Source organism: Manis javanica, chromosome 17 (genome assembly GCF_040802235.1).
Source record: "Manis javanica isolate MJ-LG chromosome 17, MJ_LKY, whole genome shotgun sequence".
Lineage (NCBI taxonomy): Eukaryota > Metazoa > Chordata > Mammalia > Pholidota > Manidae > Manis > Manis javanica.
The window spans coordinates 48,033,810-48,057,732 of NC_133172.1; the positions used below are offsets into that span (position 1 = coordinate 48,033,810).

The 23,923-nt window shown below is 43.5% G+C and overlaps 1 protein-coding gene across 8 annotated transcripts in view; it reads left to right on the top strand.

The window, feature by feature from the left end:
* The first annotated feature begins 1 nt into the window (after position 1).
* DUS2 (dihydrouridine synthase 2) overlaps positions 2-23,923 on the top strand; it is a 41,888-nt gene continuing 17,966 nt past the window's right edge. The window contains exons 1-11 of one of the 8 annotated variants that reach the window (XM_073225492.1): positions 2-135; positions 613-770; positions 1,960-2,035; positions 3,345-3,462; positions 3,662-3,882; positions 4,491-4,633; positions 15,512-15,557; positions 17,845-17,936; positions 18,717-18,760; positions 19,903-19,963; positions 23,187-23,234. In XM_073225492.1, coding sequence (XP_073081593.1) covers positions 4,508-4,633; positions 15,512-15,557; positions 17,845-17,936; positions 18,717-18,760; positions 19,903-19,963; positions 23,187-23,234 — 417 coding nt within the window. In that variant the 5' untranslated portion in view covers positions 2-135; positions 613-770; positions 1,960-2,035; ... (1 more) ...; positions 3,662-3,882; positions 4,491-4,507. Of the gene's footprint in view, positions 136-167; positions 411-612; positions 771-1,959; positions 2,036-3,344; positions 3,463-3,661; positions 3,883-4,490; positions 4,634-15,511; positions 15,558-17,844; positions 17,937-18,716; positions 18,761-19,902; positions 19,964-23,186; positions 23,235-23,923 lie in introns of those variants that run through there. The other 7 variants (XM_073225489.1, XM_073225488.1, XM_073225487.1 and 4 more) reach the window with 7 other exon arrangements.

The window sequence follows — 23,923 nt, forward strand, 5'->3', positions numbered from 1 at the left end:
TGCAGAAACGCACAGCAGAGACGTCACGGGCGCGCCGAGGCCTGGAGGACGGTGTCCGACGCGGCTCAGTAATGCTCGCCTAGTTGGCGAATTGTGAGGAAGGAGGGACGTTCTGTGGAGTTACGCGGCGGCGAGGTCTGTAGGTCTGAACAGGGAGTGGATGGCAACGTCCAGACCCGGGTCAACCTTGGGGAACAGCAAGCGATGGAGGCAGGACTGGGGTTGAGCAATACGCGGCGATGGGTACCTGGCGTTCTGGACCCAGCAGGGCAGAAGGCTTCTGGCGATTGGGTGTCCGATCCTTCTGATTCTCACAACGTCCTCCCCTGTGATGGCTTGTCCAGTGCTGGTCTCCCGCAGTAAATAACGAGGGTGTGGTGGTATCTTCCCAGATATGCTTGCCGCGCAAGGTCTGGTAATGCTTTTTAGAGTCTGAATGAATGGTCGGGCCCTGGGGCCGAGAGACAAGGGCACACACGCACACACGCCTCCTGAATAGCTGAGAGCCCAGAGGGCAAGCTCGGGGGTTTTCCTCTGTGAAGTGGTAGGTAAGATCTATGGGCTTTACTTCAAGCAGGTTCATCTCTTCACATTTGTTTCCTTCCTTTGCAGGCGAGGTTCACTCTCCATTCCCTTGTGACCGTTCCCAGCTTCTCCTCCAGAACCCACCACACTAGCAGTTCAACTCAACCTCCACTGCCTTCCCAGTGACATACCTAAATTGCTTGAATAGCAGTGAGGAGGGTCCTTCTACACCAGCGAGTGATCAGGTAGGTGGCTTATCTCACATAGTCCTGGTCAGGCAGAATATTTTAGGTTGCAAAATAACCCCTACACTATTTGTACTTCTTGAACAGACGTAAAAATGGGTGTTAGATCTTTAATGTAGTCCCCAGTGCGTGGGGTAGGAGTAAGATAAATGTGGTTTCTGAATCTGTGGGAAAAGTGTTTTAGTTATATCATATACCATTAAAAAGATGAAAACTTTAAAAATGTTGAATACCGTTTTGATACACAAGTAGACTTTCTGGAGAGTCACCTGTTAGACCAGCAGAGGAGAGAATTTTGAGTAGTGACAGGTGCACAGAGTCATTGGCTAGAGCAGTGGTTTCTCAAGTGAGGGTGTTTTTGCCCCCTTCCTCCCCACCTGGGACATTTAACAATGGCTAGACACACTTTTAGGTGTCATATCTGGGGAGGCACTACTGAGTTTGAATGGGTAGAGGCCAGGGATGCTGTCAAACTTCATACAGTGTGGGGGTAAGTCCCCCCCTCCACAAAATATTACTTCGTCCAAAATGTGAATAGTGCAAAGTTGAAAAAACCCTGGATAGAGGATGAAGACTGCAGAGAGGCTGAGGTCACTGCATGTACTCTTGCTTCAGGTAGGCACATTTACCAAACTCTTGCACCAGCTGCCCCATCCCCAGAATCTGTAGAGGCCCACTAATGCCATTGCTTGTCATACCCTTGCGATCAGGGACCTTGGAGTTCCCTGAAAGTTGTAAACACAGGAAAGAGTGATTTAAGAGAGTGAAGCTGGAGAAGTTTTGGGGAACAAACCTATCCTCCTGTATTTGGGGACTGTGCCAGATGGAAGAGAGATGAGGTGTGCTGTGGGATGTACCATTCCAGGAGGCAGGAATGAGACCGATGGGTGATAGGGAGGCAGATTGTGAATTTGGTATAAAGAACTGCTGTAGCAACAAGAATTGCTCAGATCTGTTCTTGAGAGCACTGAGTTTTCCATCATTGAAAAGTTCATATATAGGCCAGCTGAGCACTGATTGGTGAGAAGATAGAGGGGAGTTGATATAAAGGATAAGCCAAGGTACTGTGAATCTATACCATTTCTATGAGTCTTTCCAAGAACTTGGGGCTCCTTGTTCTTGAGCTAAAAAACTCGTTGGAGGCCTGACCCAGCAGGTTTCATCCATTTACTTGTGTACTATTTTTCAGATATAAAACTAAGAACTGCCTTGTACAAAGCCAGAACAGATACATTGACAGAATCATCAGGAAGGATAATAGGTAGGTATGTATTTGCATTTGTGTTTTGCCCACATATTTGGGGCAGGGTAGCTGGTTCTTATATGGCTGCTTTCTCATCATGCTTAAGCTCCTAGAATACTTTAAAATCTCACAGTGTTTGGAGTGCATCTGAGCCTATCTTTGCTCTTGGTCCCTAATTTCTCCTTGTTAGTTCTCTCTTTAGAGAGAACTTGAGTCAGAGATTATTTCATAAGGTAAGTCCTTCCTCCTCAATCCCCATCAGAACCTTCCCTGCTGACATAGACTCCTATAACCTCATGCAACTGCTCTTCATGGCCCTGGACACAGTTGTAACTTTACACATATTTGTAAGTTCCCCTTATGAAAGCCTGTCTTCTACTGTACATTTTTTTCTCACCTCACTTCATCATTTTATGTCTAGTGCAACCAGTGCTTTGCATATCATAGGGGTCCCATAAGTGTCTATTGATGAATAAATGAAGACAGGGAGGCAGCTCAAGAAAAAAGATTGACTTTTTTTACACATATTTAGTGTAACATACCCTTAAGACATCTGAGTGGGGGTGTGAATGAACATTTGTGTGAGGTTGAGATACCTTTGAAAATCACCAGCCTTTCACCAATATTTTAATCCATGGGAGTGAATAAATTCACAGGGGAGTGTGTGTGGAATTAGAAAGGAAGAAGGCCTAAGACTAAGGAGGAACCTCAAGATGTGAGCAGAGGAGGTAAAACCAGCAAAGAATACGAAAAAGCACGGGCAGAGAGGTAGGATAAAAATCAGGATAGTGTAAGGTCAGGGACGCCCCAGGAGGAGAAACAACAAAGAGGAAGAAGGAGGCCCAAGCAAGTCACCAACTGTTAGTGAAACAAGGTTGAGGATGGATAAGTGTCTAGTAGATAGGGCAACTCTGAGGTAACTTTGGTTACTTCAATCAGAGCAGCTTTGGCAGAGTGGTGGAGGTGGAGGCCAGACTGGAATGGGCTAAGGAGTAAAAGAAAGAGGAGCCTGATGGACAGTGACTGCATTGGGGATTGTGGGGGGGACTTGGTGAAGGTGGGAACCTAGTTAACATAATGTTCTGCATGTAATTGTTGATTAATGATAACAAGATAGAAAAAAAAAAAGAACGAGGGGCCTGTAGTACTAACTCTGGGCAGAGCATGCTTTTGCCAGCTGTATGACATTTTAGAGGGACCATATTTGCTTAGAATAAATACATTTACAGTTATCTCTGGGATATGGAACTTTTAATTTTCTTTTACATCTGTTAACTCTACCTTCAAAGTATATTTAGAATGTGATCACTTCTCACTACCTCAACTACCAGGTGCCCAGCCTCAGCACCATCATCTCTCACGTTGACTTCTGAAGACCCTCCTAATTGATCTCTGTGTCTACCTGACCCCCAGTAGTCTGCTCTTCATATTGCTGTCACTGTGACTGTGGTAAGAAAAACATGCTCAGTCAGGCCACTCCTCTACTGAAAACCCTTTATGGGCTCTAATTTTGTAAAGAACTAACAAAGTCTGTAGAGTGTCCTACAAGGCCATACGGGGGGATCTGATGACCGTGTCCTATCTGCTCACTGCTGTCACATCAGGTATCTGACTTCCATTACTCTCTCTTCTCCTTTTTGTGCTCCAGCCAAGTGTGCCTCCTTGTTGTTCCTGTAACACACCCACCAATCAAGCTGCTGTCTGAGGGCCTTTGCACTGGCTGTTTGCTCTGCTGCGCACTCCTCCACTAGATACCAACTTGGTTAACTGAAATCTTGTCTTCTCATTGAAGCCAATATTGGGCTTCTTTGTTTAAAATCTTAACCTGTGAAGGTGGTTCAAAGTTGCAGGGATGTCATGTACAGCATGGTGAATATAGTTAGCACATCTATATTGTACGTTTGCAAGTTACTAAGAGAGTAGATCTTAATAATTGTCATGACAAAAAAAGAAAACTTACAATATGTGAGGTGATAAATGTTAATGAAATTTATTGTGATAATCATTTTCCAGTATACATATATCAAATTATTATGTTGTATACCATAAACTAATATAATGTTATATGTCAATTATATCTCAATAAATTGGCAGAAAGTTATCCCATCCACTGCATTTTCAATCTCCTTTCTCCCTGCTCTTTTCCTGTCTACAGCACTACCAGTTTTCCAGTATACTATATACTTTACTTATTTGTTGTACTTAATGTTTTTTTTCCCCCTCACCAAAAGGAAAGCTCTCCCAGAGCAGACATTTTTGTCTGTTTTTTTCTCTAAGGTACCCCAAAAGACCAGGAGAGTGACTGGCCCAGACTAGGCACTTAAGAAGTATTTATTGGATGAATGAATGAGCATTATTTTTATGTTCAGTGAAAAGGAAAACAAAGTAGTATGTGTTGAAAGGAAGGAGGAAAGCCTGCCCTGGATAACAGAAGAGGTTTCCTTCCTTTGAATTTCTCTTGCTTTCCCTCTCTTCAGGCTGTCGCAGAGGAGGAATGATAGTGGACAGCCTCTCACTGTGCTACCGCAACAAACTCATCTTAGCCCCTATGGTTCGGGTAGGGACTCTCCCAATGCGGCTGCTGGCCCTGGATTATGGAGCGGACATTGTGTACTGTGAGGTAAGAGGCTCCCAGTTTCCCCAGAGAAGCTTCTTCGAGCGCAGGTTCTCCATGTGTGGGAGGGAGTGGTCAGGAGTAGGGAGTGGGGGCAGAATGGGCACTCACTTCACAGATGCTCACGGAAGGTCGCTGCGGGGAAGCACATGACACTCATGAGTTCTGTGAGCCCAGCTGAGGCCCGGAAGCCGGGGCAGCATAGAGGCCAGGTGAGTCGATGAGCATTGTGTTAGGTTGCTGCCCTGGCGCCTACAGCAGTTAATACACATTCAATACATGAATGAATGAACTCAAGGTTAGGAAGAGGAGGACAAGGACCAGATCCAGGGGAGGGAAACTGGATGGGCTTGGTTTTGGGAGTCACAGGATTTTCTGGTGGTAGTAGCTAGCAGGTCAGTTACTTGCCAGTGTCTCTGGAGAATATTAGGACTTCAGACCCAGGTTTAGAGAGCATCTTCTAGGAAAAATAAAATTACAGGAGTAACTGATACTGGATAGTGAGAGAGTGTGAGCAGTGGTTCTCAGCTGGGCCCATTTTAGAATTTTCTGGAGAGCTTCCCCACAGTCCTCAATCCCAATATGTCCCCTTAGTGGGTGTGAGAAGTTTTATGAAGAAGCCACCTCAGTGTGTCTTATATTTCCATCTTTAAAAGGCACTGGTGGTGGGATGAGGGCTGTGGCTACAAAAGATCCACATGAGGAATCCCTGTGGTAATGGAACTATTCTGTGTCTTACTGAATCAGTGTCAATATTGTGGCTGTGATATTATACTACAGTTTTGTAAGATGTTACCACTGGGGGAAATTGGGTGAAGGGTACATAGTATCTCACATTCTTACAACTTCATGTGAATCTCCAATTATCCCAAACAAAAAGTTTAATGAAAAAGAAAGCTACCAGCGAAGAGAAAAGGGAGGGCTTAACAGGGGATTTGGAAAGAATATAACCTTCTGTACTGGGTGTGTGTAGGGGGCAAGGGGGCGGTGGACAGCAATTCATGATAGAGAAATGAAAGAGTGAGAGAAATAGGCTACTTAAGAAAAGTGGCATGTCAGGCAGAAGTCCCAGGTCTGTTAGCTATGTCTGATGATGCAGAGAATCCACTTGTAAAAGATAAAGAAGGTATTTGATTTGAAAATTAGTTGATTGGAGGACAGTATGGTACAACAGATGGGAAGACTTTCTGTAGTCAACAGATCGAGGAGTGAACAGCAAATGAGGAGGTGAAAATAGGGCTGCTGACTTCCCCCCCAGAATTCAAGAGGTGAAAGGAGAAAGAGAGGGCAGGCAGGTAGTGGAGGTGAAGGACGCTGGGTGAAACGAGTTTTTTTTAGGCAACTTGCCTATTTGTAGCATGAGGAAGGCCCCAGCATTGAGGGGAGGCCTGAAGATTTGGGGACTTAGTGGAGATGGGTAGGGCCAGGTAGGGAGAGGGGACAGGATGAGGTGGTGGGACCTGCTGTCCTCTAGTGTAGGGTGAGGAGGAGAGGGAGAGGGTGATGGGAGCACAGGAAGTTGAGGGGCTTTGCCTGAGAGACTTGGTTGACAAGGTGTAGGAATCCCATCTTCTGTTGGAAATGAGGGTGGCAGGTGTGGGACAGGGACCTGAGGAAAGAAAGCCAAGACGTTTTGGTCCTGTTCCTGTGGGGAATGAGCAGTGGGAGGTTTGCCTGGCAGCCAGGTGTGCAGGGTTGCCAGTTTGCAGCTTTATGGGAGGGAGAACCGAGAAGCCTGGCCAGGAGATGTCCACGGCTGGGATTGCCATGATGGTATATATGGTAGGGCAGGGTCCAGGGCATCTGTATGGTAGGGCTAGCAAGGTGAAATGGGAGGGAGGGAATACGTGTTGTCTAGAGGTGAGAGTCAGAAAAGGAGGTTCTAGAGTTCAGAATTACAGAGGCCTGAGACCTGAGTCCTTAGTGGTTTGTCAGAGTGAAGCCGATGGTGTGCAAGAAACGTGCACTGGGCTGTTAGTGTACATCCACAAGGCATTTGGGCTGCCAGAGTGTGCCTAGGGCAGGGAGGAGCCTGTTCCCTGGGCCAGTTCCCGGGGAATGTGGTACTACGCTGAGCATTACTGCCAGTCACTCATCCCTGAGCCCACGCTCAGGCCCCCAGGTGGCCAACCATGGGTCACGTGTAGCGTTTCCTTTTCAGCACCCTCCTTGCCCTCCAGACAGGCCTCCTGGATTTGGAAGGGGGTTGGGAGGAGGGACTGTGAAGAATCAAGAACTCAGAGGCTGTGGACTGGGGGCCAAAAAGCCTCAGTTCCAGAGAACTTAGACAGCTGTGAACCTTTCATTGCTTGTGATGCCCCTCGTCCTGCTCCCAGGATGATGACAGAGAGGGACATGATAGCTCTTCATTCCACTTAGTCCACATTTACCAACAGGGTCCTTCGGGATGACTCAGACTCAAGGGTGAAGCCGCCTGCTTCTTCCCTGCTGCCCAACTCCCTCTGTGCAGCTGCACCCTCACCGCGATTGCTGCAGGGCCCTGGGTCTGTGGTGTCACTCTCCTCTCTCCCTAGGCATCGCACCTTGTCTCCGTCCGTTATTTGCTTACTCTGATGGCCCTCCATGGCCCTTCTCTCCCTAATGTTGTGTTCATTGAAAGCAAAAGTTGGTCTTTACTTTTAATTGAGTGCTAGCCCTTTATGTTTAGATTCACTTATGTCTCTACTCTGGCTGTCCTGCTGGTTTCTTCTATTGGAACAAGTTGTGGTAAGGGCTTCAGGCCTTTAGAGGCACTGTCTCCCCTGGGCTCAAGTTTATGCTGGGGCCAGATTCTCGGGGTTGTAGAAATTGAGAAAAAGGCAGTAGTGCCTACATTAATGTATTCAGCCCCCTTGGCCTTCAGTTTTCCTGTGCAGGGAGCATTTTTCTGGGACTCCAGGAAGTTGCACTCGCTTGGAGCTAGGTGGAGTGAAACACCAGGATTGGAGTGAGTGACTGCATGGCAGCAGTGCCTGTTCTAGGTAGCCACTACATGTGGTGGGGGTCACAGAGCTGGGCTGGGCGAGCAGTGCTGCTGCAGGAAGCAGAGCTGATCTTCCAGGTTCCAGATGCTACAGCAGCCACTTCTTTGGGAATTCCTACGGTCATTTCATGCGCTTGGGAAGTCATAGAGCAAGAATTTATGTGCTGACTTCAGTATGTGGCCCTCCTAATTGGTCAAAACTTTTCCTAGTAAGTGTGACCATTCCTTTCCTCCACAACTCTGCTTGAGTTTGGAGTAGAGGAAAGAGTGATTAAAAACCCTTTAGCATGTTTGATGGACTCTGGGAGAGTGAGTATGGCTAATGAACAAACAGAGGGGTCCCTGCTGCAAGAGACCTAGGCCCTCCACTCAGACTGAGCCTCTGTGGAGAGCAGAGGCAGGCTGGCTAGCGGGCCCCTGCTTGGTGTTGGGAGGTGGCTGGGGACTGGGCCCTGAGTACTGGGCATGGTACAGTGTGGTGCCTGGTGCCCCCTGCTGGATCCAGAGTTGCTCTGCAGGCTTGCTGTCTGGATGATCTTACTGGTTCACATGTGGTGGCCCATCTGTGGGACTAGTTAAACCACCACGCCCATCTCACGGGACTGATTATAGGACCTAGGGCATACCCAGCATGAAGGCACCTCCTTAGAAGCTCTGCAAAGCCCTCAGCAGCTGGAGCTGAGGAAAGGGTGAATCAGCTGAGCAAAAGTCAAGGGAGCAGTAGTCTGATTCCCTGCCGAGTTCTGCCTTATTGACAGGAGTTTTGTGTGAGTTCTTCAGATGTTGTATATCTACTCCCTTTTATAATAACGGTGGAACTGCGGTAGCCTCGACTGTGAGAGGACATCCACCTGCTGAATTTAAACCTTTTAATAAGCAGAATTGAGGGGGAGAGCAATGTTCTTAAGAGGGTCTGATTACCAGAATGGGTATTTAAAAAATTTTTTTTCTATTATGGTAAAAAACACAACATAAAATTTACCATCTTAACTGTTTGTAAGTGTGTAGTTCACTAGTGCTAGATACCTTCATATTGTTGTGAAATAGATATTCAGAACGTTTTCATCTGACAAAACTGAAACTTTATACCCATTAAACAACTACCCCCCCACCGCCACCCCTAGGTAACCACCATTCTTTCTGTTGCTATGAATTTGACTACTTTAGATACCTCACGTAAATGGAAACATGCAATATTTGTCTTTTTGTGAGTGGTTTATTTCACTTAGCTTAATGTCCTCAAGGTTCATACACGTTGTGGTATTTAGCAGGATTTCCTTCCGTTTTTAGGTGGAATAATATTCCGTTGTACATGCTGCATTTTGTCTACCCATTCATCTGTTGGTGGACATTTGGGTTGCTTCCATGTTTTGGCAATTTTGAATAGTGCTGGTATGAACATATAAAATATCTCTTTGAGATCCCACTTTCAGTTCTTTCAGATATATATATATATATATACCCAGAATGTGGGATTGCTGGATCATGTGGTAGTTCTGTTTTTCATTGTATATTTTTCCTAGCACTTGCACCATTTTACAATCCCACCAATAGTTCACAATTTCTCTGCATCATTGCTAACACCTGCTATTTTGTTTTTGTGGGTTTTTTTTTTTCATAGTAGCCATTGAAGTGATAGCTCATTGTGGTTTTGATTTGCATTTCTCTGATGACTAGTGATTTTGAATATACTTTTGTATGCTTCTTGGCCATTGGTACATCATCTTTGGAGAAATTTCTATTCAAGTCCTTTGCCCAGAATGGGTAATTTTTTATTAAAATTTTTTTTAAAATTTTGTTATCATTAATCTACAATTACATGAGCAACATTATGGTTACTAGACTCCCCCCATCATCAACTCCCCATCACACACCCCATTACAGTCACTGTCCATCAGCGTAGTAAGGTGCTATAGAATCACTACTTGTCTTCTCTGTGTTGTACAGGCCTCCCCATGCCCACCCCCAAATTATGTCTGCTAATCATAATGCCCCTTTTACCCCCTTGTCCCTCCCTTCTCACCCATCTTCCCTGGTCCCTTTCCCTTTGGTAACTGTTAGTCCCAGAATGGGTAATGTTTACAAACTTAAAAAAATGTTAACTTTATAGAAAAGTTGCAGAATTAGACAAAGAACATTCATATGCCCTTTACCGAGATTGACCTGCTGTTAACCTTTTGTTTGCTTTGTTTTGTAATTTGTGCTCTCTCTCTAATAAATATATTTTGTCTTAACTACTTCATACACTATGATTTCTTCTCAAATATTTCACTGATATTTTCTAGGAATAAAGTCATTCTTCTGTATGACTATCATTCAGCCTTCATCTTCAGTAAATTAACATTGATACAGTACTTTTTTCTAGTCTATCTTCCATATTCTTCTTTTGTCAGTTGACCCAAAATTGTGCCTCTAATCATTTTTTAACGTCTTGAGATACGGTTCTCATACTCCATAATGCACAAATTTAAAGTGTACAGTTTTATGGCTTTTAATATGTTTACAGAGTTGTACATCTATCACAACTTTTGAACATTTTCATCACACTAAAAAGAAACCTTATATTCATTAGCAGCACTCCCCAATTTCCCCTTCCCCTGGTCCCTGGGAACCACTAATCTATATTCTGTCTCCATAAATTTGCTTGTTTTGGACATTCCATATAAATGGAATCATGAGCTATGTGGCCTTTTGTGTCTGGCTTCTTCCTTTTAGCACAAGTTTTTCAAGGCTTATCCATGTCATTGGATTCATCAGTACTTCAGTCCTTTTAGTGACTGAATAATAATCAATTGTGTATAGACGTACCACAATTTTGTTTATCTGTTTATCAGTTAATGGACATTTATCTGTTTATCAGTTAATGGACAAATTTCTGCCTTTTGGTTATTATGAACCATGTTGCTGTGAACATTCATGTACAAGTTTTTGTGTGGACATGTTTTCATTTCTCTTGGGTATATATGTGGTAATGGAATTGCTGTTTGAGGAACTAGCAGACTGTTTTCCAAATGTAAATTGCAGATGTACCATTTTACATTCTCACCAGCGGTGTATGAAGTTAACAGTTTCTCTACATCTTTGCCAACACATATTATTTGTCTTCTTGATTATAGCTATTCTTAATGGCTGTGAAGTATATCTCATTGTTGGTATAATTTTTTTAACCCCTAGTAATTAATAATGTTGAGCATCTTTGTCTGTGTTTATTTGCCATTTGAGTATCTCTTGAGAAATGTCTATTCAAATTTTATAGGACATTTTAAATTGGGTTATTTGCCTTTTTATTCTTAGAGTTTTAAGAGTGTAGGAGTTCTTTATATATTCTGGATTCTAGACCTTTATCAGACAAATGATTTTCAAATATTTTCTCCCGTTCTGTGGGCTCTCTCTTCACTTTATTGATAGTGTCTTTTTTAAATTAAAGTGTCATTAATATACAATCTTGTGTTGGTTTCACATGTACATCACAGTGGTTCAGCAGTCCCCATGATCTACTTGTATTGTGATTGTGAATTATTATGCCCTTTTATCTCCCTCCTGTAGTCCTGCACTCTTCCCAACCCCTCCCACTTGGTAACCACTAGTCACTTCTCTGTGTCTGTGAGTCTACTGCAGTTTTGTTCCTTCTGTTTTGCTTTGTTTGTATATTCCATAAATAAATGAAATCATATGGTATTTGTCTTTCTCTGCCTGGCTTATTTCACTGAGCATAATATACTCTAGATCCATCTATGTTGTTGCAAATGGCAGTATTTCTTTTCTTTTTATGGCTGAATAATATTCCATTGTGCATCTGTACCATGTATTGATAGTATTTTTTGATGTACAAAAGTTTTTAATTTTGATGGTGTCCAATTAATTAATTTTATTTTATTTTTTAGTGCTTTAGCTATCATCTGTAAGAAATTATTGCCTAATCTAAGGTCACAAAGATGTATAACTGTGCTTTCTTCTATGAATTTTATATTTTTAGCTCTTACATTTAGGTCTTTGATGGATTTTTTTTAAGTTTTGTTTATTTATTTATTTATTATGTTGTTATCATTAATCTATAATTATGTGAAGAACATTATGTTTACTAGGCTCCCCCCTTTACCACGTCCCCCCCCCCCACATACCCCATTACAGTCACTGTCCATCTTTGATGGATTTTGAGTTGATTTTTGTGCATGATATGAAGTAGGGGTCAAAACTCATTTTCTTGCATGTGAGTATCCAGTTGTCCAATCAGTAGTTGTTGAAACACAGGTCTTTCCCCAATGAATCATCTCGACACCCTTGTCAAAAATTGGCTGATCATTTATGTTTGGGTTTGTGTCTGTACTCTCAATGCTATTTTGTTGTGTTTATATGTCTATAGTCAAGCCAGTATCACAGAGTCTTGATTATTATAGCTTGTTTAATAGGTTTTTAGATTAGAAAGTGTGAATACTCCAATTTTGTTCTTCTCTCTCAAGGTTGTTTTGTCTAATCTAGGTTCCTTGCATTTCCATTATGAATTTTAGGATCAGCTTGTCAATTGTTGCTAAATGACAGCTTGGATTTTGATGGGGTTTGTGTTGAATCTGTAGATCACTTGAGGGAATACTGCCATCTTAATAATATTAAGTCTTTGGATTCATGAACACGAGATGTCTTTCCATCTCATTTAGGTGTCCTTTAATTTTTCAACGTATTTTGTAATTTTCAGTTCATAAGACTTTTGCTCTCTTGTTTTCCACCCTCCATTGTTTCTCAAGAGAAATCAGCTGTGAATCTTCCTGAGGATCTCTTGCCCATGATGTCACTTCTTTCTTGCTGCTTTCGAGGTTCTCTCTGTCTTTGGTTTTCAGCAGTTTGGTTATGATGTCTCTAGGTGTGGAGCTCTTTGAGTTTATTATACTTGGATTTGTTGAGTTTCTTGGATGTGTAGATTAATGTTTTTCATCAAATTTGGGAAATTTTATGCTGTTATTTCTTCAAATATGCTTTCTGTTCCTTTTCTCCTCCTTCTCCTTCTGGGCCTCTCACTATTCATTTTGGCAGTGACTTTTTTTTTTGATAGTATAATTATGCAGTTTCTCATCTGAGTATATTTGTGTTTCTGCAAACAAGGGATATACTGAAGATTGTTTAAACAAACTAAAGACTAAAGGAGTACCTGGATATTCTAGAGGTCAGGGTGGAAATGTGGCATGGAAAGACACTGGTAATAAACTGTTATGATCATCTTAGAGGAAGCAAGCCACGTGGATTGGAGGAGGTGAAGGGAGCAGGACATATTTCAGATATAGGAACATAACATGTGACAGGTAAGAAAGAATAAGTGCATACATGATAACGGCATTTTAAAACTAAATGTCCTTCAGAACTTTGGGTAGAAATGAAGAAAAAGTGACTTATAAATGGCCTTAATTTTCAGGTGAGTTAAAAAACTAAATTAATTTTAAAAAGAAGAAAAGAAAACAAATTACTTTCTTAAGTCTTTAATATAGATATATTTAGAATTAGAAGGCATCATTCATGGCGAAGTTGGGGGGCTCTCTTCTACAAAAGTAATGTATTTGTGTGACAGAAGTTGAAGAGGTGACGTTGATATAGGAAAAGTATTTGTGGTAACTGAGAAAAATTCAATATCCGCCTTGACAAGGAATAGATTTTTTTTTTCTGCACAACTTGCATAGATGTAAAAGGCAGTTTGCTGTGAAGATGCATGGTTGATAAGCTCTCCCACATGGAAAAACAACGTTTTCACTAATTAAGGAAATACAATGAAAAAAAACCTATCAGGTCCCATTCTATACCCATAGAACTAATTAAAATGAATAAAATTGATAGACCATAGTGTGAAGGTGTGTGGGTGTGCAGGAACACTTCTGGTTTCGTTGGTGGCAATTTAGTTCTACACTGAACAAGGAGTTGGCCATCTGCTGCGCGTAAGGTGTTGAAGCGGGCATCGGCAGATGGGTAGTGAGCACCTGCAACATGCTAGATGCTAGTGATTCAAAGATGAATGAGACAGTGTCGAGGTCCCAAAGGCTCTTTTGGTATAGTGGGGAGACAGAGAAGAAAATAAGGCATTTCAAGGGCTGTTTTGTCTCTGCTCCTCTTCTTGGGCTCCGGCTACCTGGCCAAGGATACAAGACCCTCCCCAGGGTGGGCTCATATCTAACGTGTGACTGGCATTCAGAGATGTGGTAAGGGCCGTACAGGTGGACTTGGCAGATGGTTTTGGGAATCCTGAGGACAAGCTACTTCTGGCAGGGCTGGGGCCCCAGTGAGGGCTTGTCTCGCCTTTCCCTGCTCATTCCCGGCTGAAGCTTAGCCTGGCTATAGAGCTTCTGTTTACATGCACAGGTCTCTTCTGCTCCCTTCTGTCTTGTTCCTGCAGATCGGACCACTGGCTACAGGGACTCTGGGCTATGTCCATACTTTCATTCTTGGGGCTTGGATGCCAGCCATGTATCCATGCTTGGCTGTGGTGATTTGTTTGGTCAGGCCTGGTGGGCATCAGATAATTGATGACCTAAATGCAATATGGAGAGGATAGCCACAGGAACACCTAGGTGGTGTATTACTCTCAATAAGGGTATGTGTGGGCGGGGCTGGGGGGGATGGATGCTATGGGGGCCCGCTGATGCCCCCATGCCCCCATGAGGGAGCAAAGGCCGTCATCTCCGCCTGGTTGGGGTATGACTGGGTGAGGTGCACAGGGAGTTAGTATGGAGATGAGCACAGGAGTAGGAGTTTCTATCTTCTTCTGGACCCCCAGAACCCCTGGACATGAGCTTCTGGGCAGTGTGACAGGTGCCTGGATCTTCTCCTTTGTCTTCTACATCTGCGGAAATGACCCCTGAACAAAGCGGAACAGCCTTGTCCCCCATAAGGAGATGGAGGCTCCCAGTCCTTCAGGCGCCGAGGAGGCCCTCCCTTCATTTGTTTCCATGTGGTGGTTCCCGTGCTGTGTAGAGGTTTCAGACTTTCCTTTCTTGTGTTGATCTCACATCCTCCTCCCTGTCCCACTTTTGTCCTTGGATATTTCATGGGAGTTCTTAGTCTGCCATTTGCATAGGGATGAGGTGGCAGGTCCTTTGAGGAGAGGGACTGGGCTGAGACCAGTAGGTGAGGAGGGTGCCCAGGCGTCCACATCCTGGGCTGTTGTCTTCTCTTTGGCTCCTTGAGTGATTCATCCTTCCCCAGGGTTCCAAGGGTGGCTCACTCAGGCTCCTGCCTGCCATGTTTAGGTGGGGAGGATAGCACTACATGTCCCAATAGCATATTTGGTTTTTGTTTCTTAATTTTTTATTAAGTATAGCTGACATACAACATTACATTAGTTTCAGTTGTATAGCACAGTGTTTTAACAACATGGTAAGTGTAGTTACCATCTGTCACCACACAAAGTTATTACAATATTATTTACTATATTCCCTAGGCTGTACTTTTCATCCTCGTGACTTTCTTATTTCATATTGGAAGTTTGTACCTGTTTATTCCCTTCACCTATTCTGTCCATCCCTCCACTCCCATCCTCTATGGTAGCCACCAGTTTATTCTCTGTATTTATGAGTCTGTTCTGTCTTTTTCTTTGCTTATTCATTTGGTTTGTGTTTTAGAGTCACATATAGTGAAATCATATGGTATTTGTCTTTGTCCGACTTATTTCACTTAGCTTAATACCCTCTAGGTTCATCCATGTTGTCATGAAAGGCAAGATTTCATTCTTTTTTTATGGCTGAATAATATTGCACTGTAGTGTACTACATCTTCTTTATCCATTCATCTACCAAAAGCCATGATTTGTTGTTGGTAGTAGGATGACAGCCTAATGGCCCCCATCAGGTGTGTGATGAAGGTCCTTCCCCTGTGCCCAGGGCCTACATGTCAGGACTGACAAGTGCCCTCTGATTTCTCTGCAGGAGCTGATTGACCTCAAGATGCTTCAGTGCAAGAGAGTCGTCAACGGTGAGCGTGGCTGGATAGTACCAGAATTGTGCATGTGCCTTGTTGGGCCCTCATTGCCCTTGCCTGGGGTGACAGTGTCCTTTCAGGGTGCTCCTTGCCTGGCTGAGTAATTTTATGGATCACATGCTCCCTTGAGAACAATCACAGCTCTCCAGAGAGCCAGGTTAAGAACACCTTCTACCCACAGGCTTGTTGGCATAGAAATTGCCAGGTTTCATAGCACAGGAGGGACCCTACATGCACTGGGGTCAGGATGACTTCAGCACTAGTCCTGGCCCTGCCACTCCCTTGGGTGAGTTACATGATCTCTGTGCCTCCGTCTAGCTATAAAATGAAAATCAAAATCTCTGCTTTACTTAATTCATAGGGTTGGAGTGAGGATCAAATAAGATAAGGTACATGTAAATACTTTGCAAACAGAAGTGGTTGTGCTGAATTGTGCTTTTGCTCATTCTTTATTGATGAGGCTGATTCTGCTTTGGTTAGAGTGTGGTGTTGTTTGAGGTTTTTGAAATGTATACATATCTGTGAAATGTTAACATAAATTCACTAGAAGTTATGACTCAATGTTGTCTTTGTTTTAGATTTATATTTTCTTTTGCTATTGAAAATTCAATATCACAGACCTATATAACCTAGAAAATGGGCATCTCTCGTCATCCCATACCTAAAGAGGTAATCACAGAGAGGAATAAGGTGTATTCTTTTACACATTTAGTAAAGTGTGTATAAAAACATGACACGTTGTATACCCCCTTGGGATCATGCTGTGCATGTTGTTTTGCCACTTGTGCACTAAGACATTTTCCCATGTCAGTACCTACAGATGACTATCAGAATTGATTTCACCAGTGCTTTATTGGGGGTTTCTAGTATTTTGCTATTATAAATAAAGCTGTAGTATAAGCCTACTGAGTTTTTGTGGTTCTTCTTTCAGACTTCTTATTGCCAGTCATGAACAGCCTGTGCTGTTGATCACTTTGATTCTCTCCCAACATGTCACTGCCTTCACCTCACCTTTTTCACCTTTTCATCTGTTACGTGCCAGAATGATAATAACTGCTTCTGTTTATGGAAAGTGCTTTACATGTATTAGAGATCTTAGTGATTTTTCAAAATAAATACATGAATAAATCAATGCAAAATCCACCATGTTGGATTTCTTCCATGTGGTAGTCATCTTTGAAAGCTAATAACAGTAGTTTTATCATAGAGCTTCACTATGAGAACACATGAGAGTCTTATCTGCAATAATTACATTCTGTAAAGTTGCTGTGAACACCACATTAGCAAATACTGAACGATTGCTCTTAGGGGAAATAGAGGATTAGGTTCCCCTAAGCCTCTGGTCACATTCTCATTAACAGATCAATGTATAACTGTTTTATGTGTGTTTCTGTTTAAGGACACATAATCTAATTATTCTGTTGATACATTAATATTGAACTTACAGCCAACAGCACTTTAATTTCATGTCTGCACAAAGCTTGTCTAACATGTATTTTCTCCATAAGGCACATTACAGCCTTCCCGTACAGAGGAACACTAGACAGCACTATGCTTGGGGCCATTTTAAACAGTGAGATCACCAACCAAAAAACACAAAAATGCAAAAGTTGTGGCGTTAAATATACCACCATAAGGACACTTCTTTACAGTATGAGAACTGAAACAGGAAGGCAGAGCGCTGCCTTGTTTGACCTCAGATGGGAACATGTGCATCAGGTGACTGAAATTTTTTGCAGTTCTCTGCGTGTCCATGAATGACCATGAAAATGACCTGAGTGTTGATTTGTGGGTTACAAATAAACTTTAGCAAGCAGGCAAATTTGCAAATACACTACTGCAAATAATAAGATTTGACTATAACATAGTAAATCCCTGCTCCTGGCACCTAATGCGTGATAAGTAATTAAGAAGCAGCAACTTCAGAGTGACATTGGGAAAATTTTAACAAAATCTGAAACAGACAAGGTTCCTCATATATACATTTTTTTCAGTATTTCCAGAATTATGAAATGTAAACACCATACAGAGAAAGTGCATAAAACACAAGCATTCAGTTTAACAAATAACTGTAAATCAAACGACCATCACATAGGTCAGGGAATAGGCCATCATCAGCACCTCAGAAGCCACCATGAGCACATTGATTTCTTTTAAGACTGGTGTACTCCTAGCATCCCTTTCTTCCCTTCAAGGTGATACTTTGCTTTCTCCCAGGGATTAGGCTGGGTTGATCTTGCTTCTTCATTGGGTGGCCCCATGTGTTTGTGTTTTCCTGCAGAGGTGCTCAGCACAGTGGACTTTGTCGCCCCTGATGACCGAGTTGTCTTCCGCACCTGTGAAAGAGAACAGCGCAGGGTTGTCTTCCAGATGGTACGAGATCCCAGGGCTGAGCGCCCTCCCATCTCAGGGCCTGTGTTGGGTCAGTGTTAAATGCCTGGGCTCCATTTCCCGTCTGTGGCTTCCTGAAGACCTAAATGTTTTACGAAGACTGGCTCGTTAGCGATCGCACAGTTGGAGGCAGTCTGTAGAAATCAAGCTCTAGTAGTCTGTTAAATGACTCCAGTCTCAAATTTAATTTCCTTAATTATAGGAATTGTCTGTTTGGCCTGGCTTACATGTTTGTTTTCCCTAGCACTGGTTACTCAGATCACGGTCTTTGTTTTTTCTGTAGTTTCTATAAATTACTAATGGAAAAAAATTAGGTTTCCTCAAGACTAGTTGAGATTATGTTAGGGTTGTAATGACTCTATAGCTCTCTCTTCTCCCTTTGGGCATTTCTTGGTGCTTTTTCAGAAGTAGCTTCTGAATAATGTTTAGGTTTTTAAAAAGTTGACGACAATGAGTAGATACATGGTAAAGCAATTATAGCACAGCATTAGTTGTAGAATCTAAGTGGTGGGTATACGAATGTTCAGTATAAATTTTTTTCAGCTTTTTTCTATGTTTGAAAGCAATTGATGACATTTCTAGGCCTTCTAGGTCCACTTTTTGCCTCCAAGAGTGAGCTCATCCCATGGGGTGGCTGTTTGAAGATAATGCCAGCCAGACTCTATTTGCTGACAGGTGTGCGTGTGCATGGCATGCATGGATGTGTTTGTGCACATGTACCTATGTCAGGGCAGTGGTTGATGCAGCCTCTTGTGTTCCCAGGGGACTTCAGATGAAGCGCGAGCCCTTGCTGTGGCCAAACTTGTGTAAGTTCTTCCCTCTTTTCGACTGTCTTTGCTTCTCCTGTGGGCTCTGAGGCCTTTCTGTTCCTGATGGCCTTGGAGGTGACCACCCTTCTGCCTCCTGGTTCACTACTTTCTCTTTCTAGTTTAAGAGTGTATGATTTCCTTCCCTGTTTGTGGCGTCCGAGGCCTGGCCTGGGACTTGTGTTCCAAGTGTGCCCAGATTCCAGATAACCTATGTGGACACCTGTTTTTCAGTGAGGCTCCCTTTCCAGGGACTTTTGTGACTATGAGCCCTGACGTTTTAAATCTCATGAAGTGTAGGTTAGACTTACTGCTTCCTAAATTACTGAGGGCAGGAGAGTACTGTGGCCAAGATGGGCTTTGGAGTCATGGAGCTAGACAGACCTGGGTTGGAATTCTGGCCTTGCCAATTGCTAATTATGTGACCTTAGGTAAGTTACTTAGCCTTGCTGAGAACTTTGCCTCCTCATATACAACATGAGACCAACGTATACTTACTCTGGCAGTATAGGAAAGGGTAAATGAAAGAATGCATGTAAATTTCTTTGCGATATGAGGCATGTAGTGGATGCTCAGTAAGTGTTAGCTATTGTCACTGATTACAGTAAGGGTGAGAAGGAACTCAGGCAGTTGTTGCTGCTAATCATAGACCGTTGACTGTGTATATACCGGAAGATGAGGTATGTTCGAAGTAAGTCAATTGTGCAGCCCCACAAACAAAGGCAGTCCTGTAACTTTCACTAGAACCACTGCTCTGGGAAGGGACTCTTGTACTCATGTCACTTGTGTGCATTGACAAATAGCTTTCACTAACCCAGTCAGAACTGGCACTCTGAGATCAAGTTCAGTGTGGTTGTTACTCAGTAGTTTGGGTTATCTGGTAGAATTGCGAAGTAGCAAAGTCCTCTACAACTAGCCCTTTGTAGGTATATGAGCACACTGTGCCCTTGCTCTTGAGCTCTGTTCAGGGGAGGCAGTTGTACATTTACACACAGGTTTTTTCAACTTTTGTCACTGAGACTTGGTGTGTTTCATAAGGCCAGGGACATGGTAAGAGGTTCGTGAGCACAGACCCATGCCTTTGACTATTTTCTTTTCTCAAGCTGAATATTTAGTACCATTTCTACTTCATGTTTTTCCAGAGAAAATGATGTGGCTGGTATCGATGTCAACATGGGCTGTCCAAAAGAGTATTCCACCAAGGTAAACTGATTTCTTCATGCTCTTTACAAATGTAGGGTGTAGGTTAAAGGAGACTAACAAGATGTAACAACACAAGTATATACCTGAGTCTGGACTAGATTCTGTACTAGATGAGGAAACTGCTTAAAAGGATATCATTGGATCAGTTGGCAAAATGGAATATGGACCTTGGTAGATTAGCTAAAAATACTCTATCAGTGTAAGTTTGTGAAGGTGATAACTCTTCTGTAGTTTAGGAAGAATATCCCCATTCTTAGAAAATACACACTGATATATTTAGGGGAAAGGGGCTGTGATACATGTGGCTTATCTGCAAATGGTTCAGGAAAAATTTTACACACATACACATACATATATACATATATATACACACATAAACACAGAGCACTTGTGCCCAAGTAATAAAACAAGTGATGTAAATGTTCAAAGAAAACAAGAAAACATAATGTGAACAGGGCTCTGTCTTTTTGATGCAGCCTGAGATATACAGGTAAAAAAAAAAAGATGCAATACATATGTCCCTATTGTCATATCAGAAGATCAGATCAGACCTGAGTGCTAGGGTGGCTCAGAGAACGGAGCAGAAAAGCAGCACTTAAACTCAGATTCTTGGAGGGAAATGGACTCACTCCCTGAGTAAGTTCCAGCCTCCTCACCAAAGACCCTGCAGGCACAGGGACTGACACAGGCAGGGTCCGGAGCCCAGTGTGAGGCAGAGGCAGAGAACCTTGATTTGACTGTAGGGGTGGAGAGTGGGACGAAGAGGAAGCACAGGAACAGGCTTGAAAATTTTGGTTGGAACCTGATTAGCTAAACTTGGACTTTAGATAAGGGGTCTTTTTTGAACAGAGAAGGCATGTGATCAGAAATTTCCTCAGGGGAAATCAGTATTTCTAGTTTCTTGCATGTCTTTCTAAATACATTCTATGAATACAAATACTTAGAAATCCTAATCTGGAAGCCATGTGTCAGGTGGATTTGAATGGCAATAGGCTGGTGGTGGGGATGCAGAAATAGGAGATGAGTGTCCTGGGTCCACAGGAGACCAGGGGTGGAGAGAGGAAAAGCCAACCTGGAGCTGAATTTGACAGGACTTGGCTGGCAAATGGTTGGACTAGGTGTGTGTGTGTGTGGAGGGGGAGTGAGTGTGGGGGCAGAGGGAGGAACGATTGGCAGACAAGAGGGCTGTTTGTCTTCAGCAGGATCAGGACTGCTAGAGGAAAAGTGTGTTTGGAGCCGTTAACAAGGACAGCTTGGGGTTGGCTGCATGTGCGGCACCAGAGGGACTCCTCCAGGGCTGCGCCTGGGAACCTTATCACAGGGTGTGAGGTCCGGGCCTGCGGTATAGACATTGCACATGTCCCCCTGGCCCACTACGCAGAGTCAGCCACTCTGCTCCCAGGAGTTACGCACCCTGGAGACTTTTGCTTTAGGCCAGGAGTCTGACAACTCCCCGAGGGAAAGGCCCTCTGGATGCCTGCAAACCAGAGGGCCTTAGAGAGCTGCTTCAAAGAATCAGGGAGGTTTGAAATTATCTGTGAGGAGAGGAGTTGGAAACTTTGGACTCTGTCTTGCTGTCTTCTAATTAGTCCTCTGTGCTCTTGAGTAATATAAGGAGCAGAGTTGAAATTACTGGAATAATCTCCCAGATGCATGTGGAGTGAAGAAAGCAAGGAGCAGAATTGTATGTGGTGTATCACCATTTATATATGAGGGGTGGGGAATGAATTTACATGTATATTTACTTTTCTTAGAATATCCTTGGAAAGACCCACAAGAAACTAGTAACACTGGTTTCTTCTGAGAAGGGAATTAAGTTTTTATTTGGTTTTGTGTGGGGATAAATTCTCATTGCAGGGGCACTACTCAAAATAACTGGCACAGCACTGGCAGGTCTCTACCAGTATGTACCACCTGAATATCCTCTCTCTCCTCATGGTTCAAAAATTGAAGCCGTATAAAAAGTATAAATTGAAAAGTTTTCCATTTCACATGGAGAAAGAGTTCTTACTTTTTACCCTTTTGAACCTTTAAAACTTTTAATGTTACCTATTCAAAGCAAATACATTAAATAGAAAGGAAGGAAGGAAGAAAGGAAATACCAACTGAGAAAGCCATTGTTGTGGAAGGGGCAGTGAGGCTGGATGTTAGGTCCTGTGATGCCACAAGGAAGGGCTGGGTTGTGTGTGAGGTGAAGGACAGATGGACAGAGCCAGGGTGAGTGGCCAGGGTTTCCTTAAGGCCGCTGAGGTTTGTAGCTGTGGCCAAGTAGGCCAGGGCTAATGGCTCCTCTGGCCTTCCCATTCTTCTCTGAAATGCAGGCTCAGGCTGGCCAAGTCTGTGGTGGTTCAATGTTCTTTCTGATTAGAATCTGTCAACCTTCAGCAAACAATTCAACTAGAATAACTGAACTTAAACCTGAGCCAATTATGTGAGTACTCATTGGTATGCAGTCTTTATACTGGAAGAGTATATTTAATGGATTTGTTTTTTCCCCTTTATCTCACTCTTAATGGGTTCATATTTGTAAAGATCCTCCCCCTCCTGGTTACTAAAGTAATTCATACCATTGTCCAGAACTTGGGTGATACAGAAAAGTATACGAAAATTGCAATCACCAATAATCGCAAGAGACAACCATTGTTCATGTCAAGAATATAAGTGGCTCCACAGGTTGTTGGCTTTTATTAGCTGGGGCTTTTCTTGGAGTTTCACATTGGCCTGGGTGCTCGGGACTGGGGTGTTGTTGCTGGCAGGAGAGAGGGGCCTGGACAAGATTTGTAGGTTGTGTGCCTCTGAGTGGCTTTGCTGGCAGTGGTGGTAGCAAAACAAGTGTTGGAAGAGTAGGAATAAGATGTACTGGATCCCATTTCAAAGGGAGAGTGGCAGATTGTGGGGTCTAGTTCATGAAGACACTGAGACTGGGCAGGCAGTGGGCAATCCTGAACAACAATTTTTGTAGAACCCACTTCTAGATAGATCCATGGGTTTTGCTAATAGAATCAGAGTGATGACTTTAGAATTCATCAAAGTCCGATCCTGATAGTGTGGACATGCATGCTGCTGCTTTCCTGCTTGCTAAGAAGTGCCGATTGCCAGTGGATTTTGGTCCTTTGGTGACAAGTGCTGGGGTGGTGCCAGGTGGCCACATCATGTTGCCATACCCCAGGGAGGGACCACCCTCCTCCATCTGCAAGGAGACCCTCTGTGTGCTTTTCCTTAGGGAGGAATGGGAGCTGCTTTGCTGTCAGACCCTGACAAGATTGAGAAGGTAAGTCCTACGTGAGTGAAAGCAGAGATTCTTAAACATGCCTATGGGCTAGAGTTGCCTAGAATGCCTCTCCCTGCCCTCCTGTCCTCCAGATTTGGAATCAACCAGAATGAATCAATCATTCCTCCTGGGGTCTGGGAAAAGTTTTAAAGGCTTCCCAGTGATTTTGACATACAACCAGGTTTGGGAACCCCTGAGCCAGTGTACAGGAGCCTTGGGTTCCTCAAAAGCCCAGGGCTAGGGACATGTCAGCTAGAGCTGGGGTGTCTGAGGACTCATTTAGAGCCTCCTCTGTCTCTTCTGAGACGATTATGAGACATTGGCCAGGCCTCCTGTGGATAGCATAGGGGCTCAGTGGCTATGGGGGTGGGGATCGGCCCCTCCCAGGGGGCAGCAGTGAGTCCGCTGCACACTGAACAGGGTCCACCACCAGCCTTTGCGAGCAGTCCAGGCCAGCACCATAAGAAGCCAGCTGAAATTAGTCTCCTCTGGTCCTCTTCCAGTGGTGACTGTGCAGACCAGGTTTATGAGGTCCCATGTTGGTGTTTGCCACCCAGTATTGTGAGCTGCCAGGGCATGTGGGGATGACAATTTCTGCCACCCTATAATACACCTTTTACTTTCTTTCTCAGTCTGCCAGCTTTCTCCTTGGTTCTCCTCTTAGTTCCTTGTTTTCCTTTTCATTCTCC